The sequence below is a fragment of the Bolinopsis microptera genome, chromosome 5, assembly GCF_026151205.1.
Source record: "Bolinopsis microptera isolate Bmic1 chromosome 5, MBARI_Bmic_1.0, whole genome shotgun sequence".
In the NCBI taxonomy this organism is placed as follows: domain Eukaryota; kingdom Metazoa; phylum Ctenophora; class Tentaculata; order Lobata; family Bolinopsidae; genus Bolinopsis; species Bolinopsis microptera.
In genome coordinates this window covers 2612250-2626258 of record NC_087076.1, presented here as the reverse complement: position 1 = coordinate 2626258, position 14009 = coordinate 2612250, and the positions used below count along the sequence as shown (strand labels likewise).

Sequence of the window (14009 nt, the reverse complement as noted above, 5' to 3'; positions counted from 1 at the left end):
AAATCTATGCCTTAGTTTAAACTAATACCCCTTAAATAGCAATGGAGGACCTCACTCTAGAGGGGCTGACAGGCTACTACTTGGGAGGCGGTGAGATAACATGCTGCACTCTTGTTAAAGAGGATCTCTACGTCGCAGTAAAGTCTCATCTTCTGGTTTACTCCACCCGCAATGCTGCTCTTTTGCACGTGCAAAAACTTGGATCTTCTGAGGTTACAGGTTAGTGTTACGCCAGTCCTGCTTTTACAAATGGTTTGTCAGTTGTTAATTTCTGGGATGAGTTTTGGTTTACGAATAAACTATTATCTGATCCTCTCTATGCTTGTTCACAACAACCAAACTTCGATATTTCAAGCATGATAGTTGATCTGTTAAATTGCTGAAGTAAGGAGAGGTTGTTGTTATCATATAATGTGGAATTAAAACAAATTATCGATTAAGTTTAACGAAGTTACTGCTAAGTGACACCTGTTTGGGTGCCATCCACAAATAATGTCTGCCAATAACAAATAAGACCGATTATCACCCTCTACCGTCACAAAACCACACCCCCTTCTCGTGTCTAGTAATGTGAACCTCTTTTTTTTTCTTGTTCAGTTCATTGTACTGCTACCATTAATATCTAATATCACTTGTTTTACTAGTTTATTTTACCTTGTTTAATGTCCACGATTATACTGTTATCATTAGTTGCTATGAAAATTGCTGTCACAATACAAACACTGGAGATGTTAAACAGCGATTATTTTAATAATTAAAGATAGTGATACCTTTATAACAGCAGATAGTTGCTACTTCTCAAAGCTAGCCGAAACAATCTGAAACCATTGTGCAGGGTGAGATTAGAGGGCTAAATGATTCCAAAATCATACACATTTAGTTGAAATCGATATTCGAGGCTTCTTCGCTTTTTATTATGTGCGATAACTTGATTTATGAGACAAACTTTCGTTCGAGGTGTTGCTGTATTAAATGAAATATCTTGATGAACCTTTTATCGTCTAAATTTGAAAAAAATGCCGGGATTATTTGTAAAACACATTTTTTCAATATGTTGTCGCTGAAAATCATATTCAGTGAATCAAAGCTTTCAAAAAGTCCTCTGGTCAAGTTCGTTTTGTATAATTTATTTATTTCATTTCTTATGGCTCATTTGGTTATCTCACATGTCTACTGGCCTAAAGTTAGCGAGTTGGAGTCCCGGTTGGGACAAGATCTCAAAGCTTACTCACAATCCCAACAATGATGTGAAATGTCAATGGAAGAGGCTCTCATTACAGCCTCGAAGATGACAAGAATGTACAGGGGGCCATAAGTTTAGCTGTGGAACATGATCTAACAAAGTTAGAATAATGAAATTATCAGGCATTTTGTCTCGGGGTTGCGTTAGTGAAATCTGTTCTGAAAGGACTATGACTGTACCAAAAAGGACAAGGAAATCGGTACTTTAACAGCTAATTGCTAGTGTCATCCCATTTATTCATTTAATTGTCTCAATTTTAGGAAAATCCAAGAAAAGATTTGACAATCGAAGTAAACTAATATGGCCGTCGCGTCTGATCAGAACCATATTGACCAAAGGTTGCTTTAAAACTCCAGAAATTTACTGATTTTTACGGAGCCGAACAGCTGGCATAGAATCACGTCCTTCAAAAAACACTTTTCAAATAGCCATCTGAAGATTAGTTGGCATCTGGCAACACTTGAACACTTACCCCTTACTCTTTTATATGCCGATTGTGTTTTGACAGAAAATCGACCTGATCGTGGTCATTCATCATCAAGACCTCTCAAATTTTTGCTGTGGATGAGATCATTTTCCTCTCCCAATTCGGAGGTGGTTTCCTCACTAACGTTATCTCAGAACTCTATCCGCTAATACCTATAATCGTTTTACTATTGGTAAAAACGATTTCTTCTTGCTCGCGGGTTTAATTGATTCGCTCCGTAATGTGTAACTTGTCGCTAATTAGCTAATTAAGAGGTTATTGTCTTTGGATCTTACTAAAGGGAACCATTTCAAATGAGATATATATTTATCCTTATTCCTTATTCAATGACTTAATTACATCCATGATTGTTAGGTTTGTTTTTGAGAGTTATCATATCTCTTTAACACAATTTGTTAACTTATCGACCAGCTTAAAAACCGCTGAGAACCATTAAAACCCGCAGTTGTCGTAGTGTTTCATACCACTCGACCGGGGATATTAACCTCACCAATATTAGCTACTTATTATACCACTAAATATACCCACCCAATCTAAGTATCATGAAATCAACCACAGAATGGTTTTATAGATCCTAACTTGAGTATCTGAGCTCAGTTGTTATCTACAGCTATCATGATTATCTTCTGGAGGTTTCTATTCTCTGAAGATCTAACTCTCTATGAGAAAGACCCTACAGATCCCGTTAATAATGCGTCAGACATTGTGCCGTTTACACCCTCCTCGGGAGACAGAGCCGTCAACTACTCTCTGGGAATCTTCTTCATAATCCCCTGGTTAATCTCAACCACTCTTAACCCACTCTTGTTCTGGTACTTTAGATCAACCAAGACAAAAGCCAGCACACTGTTCAGATGTCTTGCAGTGACTGACTTTCTGACTGACCTCTGGGGCCCACTTATCTACACCTACGTCATGCTGACCCCGGAGCTCCTCCCCTCCTCCCACGTCCTGCTAAGATACACCCGCACCTGGACCTGCCTCATTGGTTGCTTTTCACAGATCATAGGCTTTCTTCTGGCTGTGTCCCGATCCATTAAGATCGTGTTTCCTTTCTCCAACTTCAAGCAAAAGTATGTCCTGATGTACCTTGGTGGTTACTTTGTGTATATGATCCTCAACAATGGTACTTACTTTGTCATCTTGGAGTTCTTCGAAAAAAATGAGACGTCAAATATGCTGCTGAAACTTGGACTGGATCTGTGCTTCTGGGCAAACTTTGCTCACTGCTGTGCCGGTGTGTTCGTTTCTTTGTTCACTGTTATCTTCCTTTACTTTACTACCAGGTTTGGATAATTTATTTTATTTTACACCAAAATGTTTTATTACTGGCAAATTAAACTTATATATGTAATTAAATTTAAAATAAGACACACATTTGGTAGTTTTACTAGAAGTTTGATTTCAGGAAAGGTCCGGGTAAGAATAACACGAAGTACATGTCAAGCTGCATCACAATCTTGCTGATAAACGTGCCTTACTTCATCTCGGTAGCCAGTATTGTGCTGGTTATGTGGGTCCTGCCCGATCAGATTAGTTTCCACGAAATCATCTTCGCTTGGATCCCCATCATCACCTCCGGTATCAACCCCCTCATCATCCTCACTAGAACGGGAGATGCTAGGAATGCTGTCCTCGGTATGTTCCGCAGCTGGGCAGGACGACGATATGAGGCGGAACCCAGTCACTCTAACACTCAGTCTACTCAAGCTTCAAGGGCTGGACAGAGTCCGCGCCTTCCTAGAACCAACGCCACACCATGCACCGTGATTGCGAACAAAAGCACTGGAACCGCGGGCATCTGAATCCAAGGACAACATACAACATTTAGTAGCATAGAGACTGCAAAACTAAGACTAACCTCGGTCTTAATGTAGTAAATAATCTATAAAGTTATATAACTGTCAGTTTCAAATTGATAAATTATAGCTATCTTTTATCGTGTATTTGATCAGTTATCGCAAAGTGACTGTTCGCTGTTTTGATTTTATTGAATTTTATTGACTTTTCTTGTGACACAATAAACGTGACCCAGCTGCAATGCAATTGATCGGATCTTTGCGGTAATTCAATATATATATTATATTATTTAAGGTAAAAATAGTATTCAAGTATTCACTTTAATTCCAAACTTTCTCCTTATTTGTTTGTTAAATTTCTTCTGGAAAGCGGGACATGGGAGTGTAGTGTGTCCCTAATAGAACTTAATAGTGTTAAGTCGTTGGTCACTTTACAAGTCTTTTATCTCCAAAATCCATCGATAGCATCATATAACTGTATATCGCGTGTCAAATTTCTCAATAGTGTTTCTGATTTCATTTTCAAGTCACTGAACAGTGAACATCCCCTCCCTGAAAGTAGACTTACCCCTCTATACCTCAGGATTGTCTCCGAGTCCGACTAATTCTCAGCAGCTTCTGGTAACGTCACGTGACGGGAGCGTGTCTGTTTGGGATATGACTGACTGGACTCTGATGAGGACGTTAACTGCGGGCTCTTCAGTTTCACACCTTCTCGTTTCTCGTTCTGCCGAGCACATATTCCTCGTCACTAGAGGCACAGGTGAGTACTGTTGATTGCATTTTAACGAATTTAGTAAATTTAAAACCGACTTACGTGATGAAATTATTTTTATTCCACAAATATTTTCCTGCTTCATCTAGTACTCTAGTACATTGATCTTGTTGTATTAAAAAAGAACTTGTTTCAGAGTCTGGTAATACGATAACAAAGATTCAAAAGCATTGTGCATCCACATTGTCCCACATTTCTGATTCGCTTATCATCAAAAAACAATGCGATAACTTCCGAATATCATCCTGTGGCAACTTCATCTTGTTCACACGTGACACGAGAGTGCGCGTCATCAACACGTGCACGTGCGCCACCTTCACCAGATTTACACACGATACAGATCTTTGTGCTACTGCGCTTCACCCGACAAGGAATATAGCTGCAGTGGCGGATGTGGATGGGAGAATTTGCTTCCTAAATGACTGGAATGTCAAGGTTTGTTTGTGATTAACGGAAATTTAAAGCTGTCAATCCCTGCTAAAATAACGTATGAACAAAACAAAGGTATTGTAAGCTGCACGGCATGTTAAAATGCTGAACGCTCCACATTTGATGAAAGCCGTGATTGCAACGAAACTGAGGGGATTTCAAGGGGTTGTAACAGAGTGGTTTTTTCTTTTTGGAGGCTTTAATATCATCTCATGATTTGCTATAAAGTAAAGTAATAAAATTATTAGTTAGTAATAAAATTGAAGATATCACGCACCAGGGAAGTGTAGAAGGGGATGTGCAGCATTGGCACGCTAACCAAGTAGGAGGAATGGGCTTCGCTCCCCGCTCTGATGTCCTCTTCTCTGGAGGGGCCGAGAGTGTGCTGGTAAAGTGGCTCGACGGACAGCCTCAGTTCCTTCCCAGAATAGGAGGAGGTTACTATTTACTTTTCGTGTATTTATAAGTTACTCATTCCTTTATTCCAATTCTATCGTATTGTAGAATAGAGGACCTTCTTTATCTTGTTTATATAAGCTCATTGACCTTCAAGTTAAATTATTTCACTTTCACAATGTTACCAATGTTATGAACGATTTAAACTTCAAGTTAAATTATTTCACTTTCACGGTTGTTTGATATGAGATGTACATAACATAACATGGCACATTGTGACGACCTCACTGTACAGGAATACAACACGTGCTGTGCCCGGAGTCAGGTGATATAGTTGTGTTGGTTACCCAGGATACTGCCATTCATATTGTCTCTCTCAACACATGGACTGTCAAGTTCAAACTCTGCAATATCCTCAAAAGGTATCCTATATTGATTAGCTCTCCTTTGGATGTTCATTGAAACAATATATACGGTTGTTTGAGATTATCGTCGGTTTCATTATCATCTGGTAGCCTCAACTTTCAATCATAGAATTTGTAACGATGTACTTTCCGTTTCAGACCACGTGACACATGCAGCAAAACACGTGCTACAACTGAAATTGCTAGCTCGGGAACTGATGTTGTATTCTCTTCAACCCCCGGCAATCTACAGGTTAAATCGCTTTCACTTTCGATATTTAGAATCTTGACTTTTTTGACATGCACTCTTTCCGTTCTACCATATTTTATATTTTGTATTCTAGTTCTAAATTAATGAATAACAGGTATTTGACGTGGAGAAGAGGGAACACAAGAGAATAGTAGACATAACCAACCAGAACCAAAGCACTGGTCACACGAGAAATAAGACTCTATCATACATTGACATAACTCATTTCAAGGTTTTACATCTGAACTTGTGTGCTTTAAATTCTTGTGATGTATAGTGTTGAAGAATCTGTTGATGGTTTTTAAGAATTAAACAATGAATAAATAAAACCTACGTTTGATATAACTTTTTCTATCAGATAAGTTTTGACGAAGAATGGTTGGTTACGATAGAAAGACGAGACGACGGTTTTGTCACTCCAGAGAACAGACTGAAGTTCTGGAGACGACACGAGACAGGATACACTCTGAAGACGTGTGTAGATCCTCCCCACACCAAGCTGACCACCTCCCTCTCCCTAGGTCTCACTGCCTCCCCCACTGCAGTGACAACTTCAACTGACTGTACCGTCAAGGTATGGGTCTGTGGAGACGATGAGGACAAATGGACTGAGAAACAGGTCCTGAAACACCGACACGGACCAGCGTACAACAGCGTCATATCAGATGATGGAAGTGTTATTGTGGTCGGTTACAAGGGTGTGATAGTGCTATACGGAACTGACAAATGGGAGGTTAAAGCAGAGGTGCCTCAGTTAATCAGTAGAATGGACCAGATCTTCTTATCTGGATATTATCTCCTTAACTCTGCTAAAGATCTTATCTCAGTGTGGGACCTTACATCTGTTTCCCTTTGTTGGGAGGTCTCAGCTAACGTGTCGTATATTTTAGGGCTCCCTGACAAGACTTTCCTCGCATTTATAGCCAGAAAGTCTGTAACGGATGCGTATCTATTTGGGGTAAAAAGTGCAGCACCGTTAGCTGTCCACAAGTTTGTGTGCCCTGGAGTGGTAGAGGGAGCTTGTGTTGTGGATGGGGGAGAGAAAGTTGTGATGCTGAACAATCAGCACGAGCTTTACACCCTCTCCCACATCTCCCCACCCCCTCTAGCTACTGCTGAGCGGCAACACGCTGACACTGCTACAGTTTTCACTCAACTCCTCAAGATAGCAGCTCCCGCCGTTACGTCGCCCGAATTCAAACACAATTCCTCAGCAACTGTGGCTTCTTCTGTTTTAAACGTTTCTAGTAGTGCAATGCCTCCACTGTCAGCGATTTGTGCCAATGTTTTGTCAGATTTTCTTCCTCAGAAAACTAGTAGTAGTACAAATTAGGCTATCGATTTAGTGAACAAGGTTTTTTAATTCTGCTAATTTATTGACCAGTTATATTATTTGAAGGTATATTATGTTTCAAAACATATAAATACTGGATTTTTACCAAGTTCTGACTAACAGTTTTAACGATCAATAAACAGCGTTTACATTGTTCAAAATGGACTAATGACATCTGCGATATACGAGAGATTTAATACAAAGAAGTCCCGCGCAACAAAAAAGCTTTCCATGAGCTGATGAACATTAACTGACTTTCAACAATTTCAAATTTGATACAATCTACACTTGTCACTAATTAGTCATAGTGGACATACCTTATCGGACCAAATTTTTCACGGACATGATTATTCACGCTCATGACCGCCCAAAAAATGGTGAAAATATTTGGTGATTTTTAAGAAGTGTTAATAATAATTACTCTTTTTCTGAACTCTATAGAATCAAATGAATGTGACTGATATGAGGGGAGATTATATTTGTCCTAGTATACTAATAAGTTACTGGGCCGCGCTCAGCCTGTCATTCCGCCGAATCTCTATTGCCTGATATGTGATAGCCTGAGGTCCCCAAGTAAGATCATTCCCAAGCAGCATTCCGCAGAGAAGGTCATTTAAACATTGTATTCAACTATAATCCAGTCCATTATGAATATACAATGCACTTAATGAAGGCTAGGAAAACAATATAATATAACATCGCCATACCGTTTCGTAAAACAAAAAGCCTGTGATTACAAAACAGCTGCTATCAGTATCATGTTAATCTATCAACAATTATGTATCATATTTTAATGTTTTCTATTTCTGAAATTCATGCAGAGAACGCGCGTAATTCGAACAAAGAAAAACAATGTTTAATCCTTTTGTTTTAACCTAATTAGATCAAATTTGTTTTCTTTTTGATTTTATCATGGCCATGCGATGAAAATATTCTCAAATAGAAGTAGGAATATGAAAAAGGCATAATTCGAGTCATTAGTCTACCATGTACCGATACCTCACGATCGAGTTGTCATTCATTTCTCCATTATCATTATGCACGCCGCGCTGATGGAGAAATGATTTGCAATTTTTATTTGTACTATTTAGATGAAGCTGGACAATCATGCAATCCGAAACCATTTGGCATTCACTGAATTGTCATCTAATAATACATAATAACAAAAGCTAAATTTGTCGCGATTTGTCGTGAGGCCAGGGCTGAGGGCCAGGATTTGAAAAATCGCGATTTGTTGCGGCAAACGTGAAAAAAATCGCGATACCGCACAGTACATGCTACAATTTCCTTTTATCCTTACCCTCGAAATTCAGGCGAAGCGCCAAAAAATTTAGGCTGTGGCGCGAAGCGCCAAAAAAATTAAAATTTGGCCCCCCCCCCCCCCCCCCCCCCCCCCCCCATATGAAGAAAATCATTCCCGCACACCTGGTTGATTGTAGGTTTACAGTGGGGTGACATATGTTTTCGTCACTTCTGACAATGACAATACAAACAGTGTTAAACTAACAACTTTCATTGAACCATAACTCTGCTTCCGGACCACCGATTTACAAAATTCAAAAATGGGTGTTTAGAGAAAATTCTGAACTTTTCTCGAACGGTAGAAATTAAGGTCATTCGTGCTTCAGAAGAGACTGGCAGGCCCATAAATAAGGGGTTTCATCACGATAATGATAATATTTATTATGAAGGAGCACATGTTTTAATAGCAAGCGACGAATTTTTTTCTACTTCAACATTACCATGAAGTTTAAAACGGAATATCTTTGTACTGCATTGTTCGATTTCGATAAAATTAATAAGGTAACAATACCAAACGTTTCTCAGTTGATTAAAAATAAATACCGACAGAGTTGTTAATCTTCAGCCAGAGATATCATAAGTTTACCATGCTAAGTTGGATATTGTGAACACTTCCCTGTTCCTCAGGTTTAAGTGGTGTCAGAAATATTACATCGCCACTAAACTTACTACAGAGTACAGATACGCCAAAGGGTCTGGGCCTTGTACTAGACAAATTCTCCAGACTCGTGATTACACTCACTGCTAACAATTTCACGTGACGTGCACGCAAACTCGCGTGCTAAAATGCGCGCATTCAGAAGTGACGAAAACATGTCACCCCACTGTACAACCTACCAGGACGCGCGCCGAGTTGGACTCGTCGACGGAACAGATATTTTACGAGTATCACCCGTTAACTGGTTGAAAGCCATTTAGCAATACATTCGTATTATAACACTGCGTCACTGCATAGTGCCAGAGTGTTGTATAATATGTATATATACACTGAACTCTAAGTATATAATTTAGTCTTACCTGGGGACCTCAGGCTATCATGTTCATAATGATAAACATATGAATAGAGATCCGGCGTAATGACAGGCTGTTCGCCGATTGCATGATCAAATTATTTAATTTGTGGGACTGATATCAATTCTACTCACGATCATGCACCCAATCGAATGATTGTTAGCTTTTTTGGGACTACCCAGGAAAAGTTACCGGCTGGTGGTGGTACTAGAGTTGGTTTAATTTAAACAGACGGCCTGACCTCGCGCGCGAAAACAAGCTGCATGATTTGCACGCGTGGCGCATTCCAATGTTCAAGCAGCTACCACGTGACACAATTCAGCCAACCAGAGTACAGGAATCCGCAAAGTTAAAGTTGCAAACTTTTGATCGGCCCGAAAGGGGACTTTTCTGGAGATGTTGAGATAACTCAACAATTACGGTGTCTTGAATTTTCCTCCTGAAGGGGAACGTTACTTTAAAAGAGGAACATGTTACAAAAAACCGAAAGTCTCCAACTTTTTTACTTTCAAATAATAATAATAAAAGTTAAGCCCCATCCGGTCAGGGTTCCTGGGTATCTATAAAATTTCATTTGCTATTGCTAAATTTACTGGGCGGCGCTCAGCCTGTGATCATTCCGCGGAATTTCTAATTCTATTCATATGTCTATGAACATCATAGCCTGGGGTACCCATGTAATTGATAAACTAATTGTATTAATTCGATGTGGTCAACTTACCCTGAGCTGAAGAAAACAAAAGGTGTAATTGAATGGCACAAACAAAACATTAAGGTCAAGGAAAAGCAAATTCATGGCACTAGGGAAAGTTAAGGATCAAACACAGTCCTTAAACAATAGACATAGATCACACAATCAATATGATTGTGTTCATTATTTACAAGATTTCGTGAGAGTTGCTCTGCGCTTTTATTTAAAAATATATCGTGCAGTGATATATTTTTGAATAGTAGTCATTCATGTTTTGTGTAAGATACGTTGCTCAGTCTAGGACAGCTCCAAATTCATGGGTTACCAAAACTTGCCATCATTCAATATATCGAAGCATATTTTAGAAGAAATAAATGCATATGGCACCCCTCCAAGATATATGTGACATCCAGGAGCTTGAAAGCGTACAGAAAGCTTTCACCGCAAGGATTACTGGAATGCGTGATCTCCATTATTGGGACCGTCTTCAACGGCTATCTCTGATGTCTCTACAGCGTCGCAGGGAGCGGTTCATTTTACTTCATATGTGGAAGATTCTCCATCACCATACCAGCAACGACATTTATAACGTGCAGTTTGTCTCCAGGCCACGTTTTGGAAACCTTGCAGTCATTCCATCTGCATGCAGACACAGCTCAGCAGCAAATCAGTCACTGTATGATAATTCATTTGCAGTCATAGGCCCAAAATTGTGGAATGCAATGCCTTACCATTTGAATTCCATTGGCGACCGAGAGCATTTCAAATCGCAGCTCACCCAGTTCATGCTATCTCTTCCGGATACACCGCCCATCAGGGGCTACACTCCTCAGAACTCAAACTCGCTGCTTTGCTGGAGGAATGACAGAGAGATCTCCTCTCTGTGGGGTGGTCACACAATGTGATGGCCCTGTTAAAGCTTAACGAATCTCAACATAGGTGACATAGGTAGGTGACTTTTGTAATGTACTAACTAACGTTACTTTTGTAATGTACTAACTAACGTTACTTTTGTAATGTACTAACTAACGTTACTTTTGTAATGTACTAACTAACGTTACTTTTGTAATGTACTAACTAACGTTACTTTTGTAATGTACTAACTAACGTTACTTTTGTAATGTACTAACTAACTTTACTTTTGTAATGCACTAACTAACGTTACTTTTGTAATGCACTAACTAACGTTACTTTTGTAATGTACTAACTAACGTTACTTCTGTAATGTACTAACTAACGTTACTTTTGTAATGCACTAACTAACGTTACTTTTGTAATGTACTAACTAACGTTACTTTTGTAATGTACTAACTAACGTTACTTTTGTAATGCACTAACTAACGTTACTTTTGTAATGTACTAACTAACGTTACTTTTGTAATGTACTATAACTAACGCTACTTGTAAATTATCTCGCTTGATATTTCAAGGAAATGAAATCGTTTATCATTCGTAATGATAAAGAATCAAATTATTGAGAATGTGAAAGTTATTACAGGCGAACTTACGGCTGGTATATATTTTGTTGTCAGACATCTAAAACATTGGCGAAATTATATCTATTTTGAATGTTGGTTAACGTTTTTAAATTGAACAATTTTTTTCGAGTATAACTATACATTTATTATTTTTTGGTTATAATCAGTCGGTTTTTTTCCGGTGTGTCAATAAAATCAAAGTTATATAATAAAGTTATATAAGTATACTATTATTATTTTTCGCGACGGTTAATCTGATATTATCTCTTTAACATTATTTAGTATTTTTTGATTTTATGATACCCGTATTTTGTTTTTAACTTTCTGCTCCGATGAGGAGAGAAAGTTTTTTGATGAGATTCGCTCAGACATGGACACCGTATTGTTTAAATTAGTAAGTTATGTTTTATACAATATCTTTGTCACATATAATAGTAGCGGGGTAGTAAATACTTTGTTTCGTTTCGTTTCGTATTGAAGAAATGCGTTGAAAGCCACAGATTAGTATTATAGCATCGCACGGTGCACAGTGCACAGTGTTGTATATATATACACTGAACTCTATAATTCTAGTCCAGTAAACGTTGCACAGTGCACAGTGTTGTATATATACACTAAACTCTACAATTCTAGTCCAGTAAACGTTTTTGCTAATATTTAAAAAGTGTTACATTCCATTTTTAGCTCGGTTCCTGTTTTCAGTTCATGTTAAGTTATGCATTTTTGATTGTCGAAAGCTTCACCTGCATTGCAGCTTTGGATCTTTTGCTGAATGTTTCTTCCGGCGGAAAAAATGATATGGTACTAAATCCCACCTTTGATCTACATTCTTAAGATCAAAAGATTTAAACTAAATATTGGATAACACATGAGAGCAACATCAGATCACGTCAACCCATCAATGAAAAATTCATCATGATCTGATCGGGTAGATTTGCGTTCACTTCTCTGCCTGGTGGTTAGTACAACTTGATTTGTTTGTCATTGTACAATATAAATATACAATATACATTATACAATATACATTATACAATATACATATTGCAACTCTTCGTGCTGAAGGGATTATTGTGCAAGATCAGGTTCTCCAGTAATGTTAGTTGTACACTGATCGGACTACACAATTCATATTTTATCCTAGTCTTTAAGTTTAAATTCAAAGTTTTCTGATAATTTTTCTGCAATGTGTAATAAGGTTAGTAATGAGAGAGAGAGAGAGAGAGAGAGAGAGAGAGAGAGAGAGAGAGAGAGAGAGAGAGAGAGAGAGAGAAAGAGAGAGAGAGAGAGAGAGAGAGAGAGAGAGAGAGAGAGAGAGAGAGAGAGAGAGAGAGAGAGAGAGAGAGAGAGAGAGAGAGAGAGAGAGAGAGAGAGAGAGAGAGAGAGAGAGAGAGAGAGAGAGAGAGAGAGAGAGAGAGAGAGAGAGAGAGAGAGAGAGAGAGAGAGAGAGAGAGAGAGAGAGAGAGAGAGAGAGAGAGAGAGAGAGAGAGAGAGAGAGAGAGAGAGAGAGAGAGAGAGAGAGTATAAAGGTGGACCATATCTTCGTGCGAAGGTTAAGTAGGCCGAGAATCAGAAATAAATAATTCAACACATTTGCCCAATGTTCAACGACTCATATCTTCTAAGGGGTCGTTCAGTTTTACACATAGCTATTGTGTTAAAATTACACTAGCGTAATCATTTAGAACCCCCTCCTCAATGATTACGTAATATGTGTACGACCCCTAATGAGCTATTGGGTAAGGTTTACGAAGATTTGAATAATTTGACGGTTTATAACGTGAACGGTGGTGTGGAACAATGCTATGTGGCGATTTACCTACACTCATTACTCTTTACTACTATGATGTTAATATTTCCAGACAGGAGCATTGCGAGCTTCCTTTGTGCTCTACTTACTAATACCCGTGTAAAACAAGAGAGTGATGCTGTGAGCTATATTAGTATGTTGCACGGACGAGGGTATAATTTATACCCAGTCCATATCATTGTAAAAATGAAAATCGGTGTTTATACTATAAACACTTTTCGTTGCACTTAACTTCATCATGCACAAGTTTTATTATCAAACACTATGATCCGGTGAAAATTAACAGGAGGTGGAGCGGACGAAAAGACGAATAGCAAGACTGAAAATATTTGATCGTTTAACTTAAATATTTAACATTAGGTTAGTCGGTTAGTTGTCTAACTTCGAATTTTAGGATTAATCGTTGGTAAGCAATCAAGCGTGTTTTGAGTTGACATGCTTTCTTCTGCCAAACTTTTCCGTTGAAATTAACCCGACTCCGATTTACTTTTAGACTGTTTGCATCTAGTGAGATCAATATTTTATCAATATTTTATTGTAACCCCTGAGTTTCGTGTTGTTTTATCCTGACCATTTTGTGAGTCATATTAGTATTTCAGCTCGC

General features: G+C 38.5%; 2 protein-coding genes across 2 annotated transcripts in view; one reads left to right on the top strand and one right to left on the bottom strand.

The window, feature by feature from the left end:
* The window catches only part of LOC134814624 (phosphopantothenoylcysteine decarboxylase-like), a 99856-nt gene that overhangs the window by 37365 nt on the left and 48482 nt on the right, over nt 1-14009 (bottom strand). The window lies entirely within an intron of this gene.
* Nucleotides 18-7993, top strand: LOC134814647 (WD repeat-containing protein 75-like). Its single transcript, XM_063822806.1, has 8 exons — nt 18-219; nt 4113-4292; nt 4441-4739; nt 5014-5170; nt 5425-5551; nt 5693-5786; nt 5899-6015; nt 6142-7993. Exons 1-8 carry the CDS (start codon nt 42-44, stop codon nt 7114-7116), a joined length of 2127 nt encoding a protein of 708 aa, XP_063678876.1. The 5' UTR covers nt 18-41; the 3' UTR covers nt 7117-7993.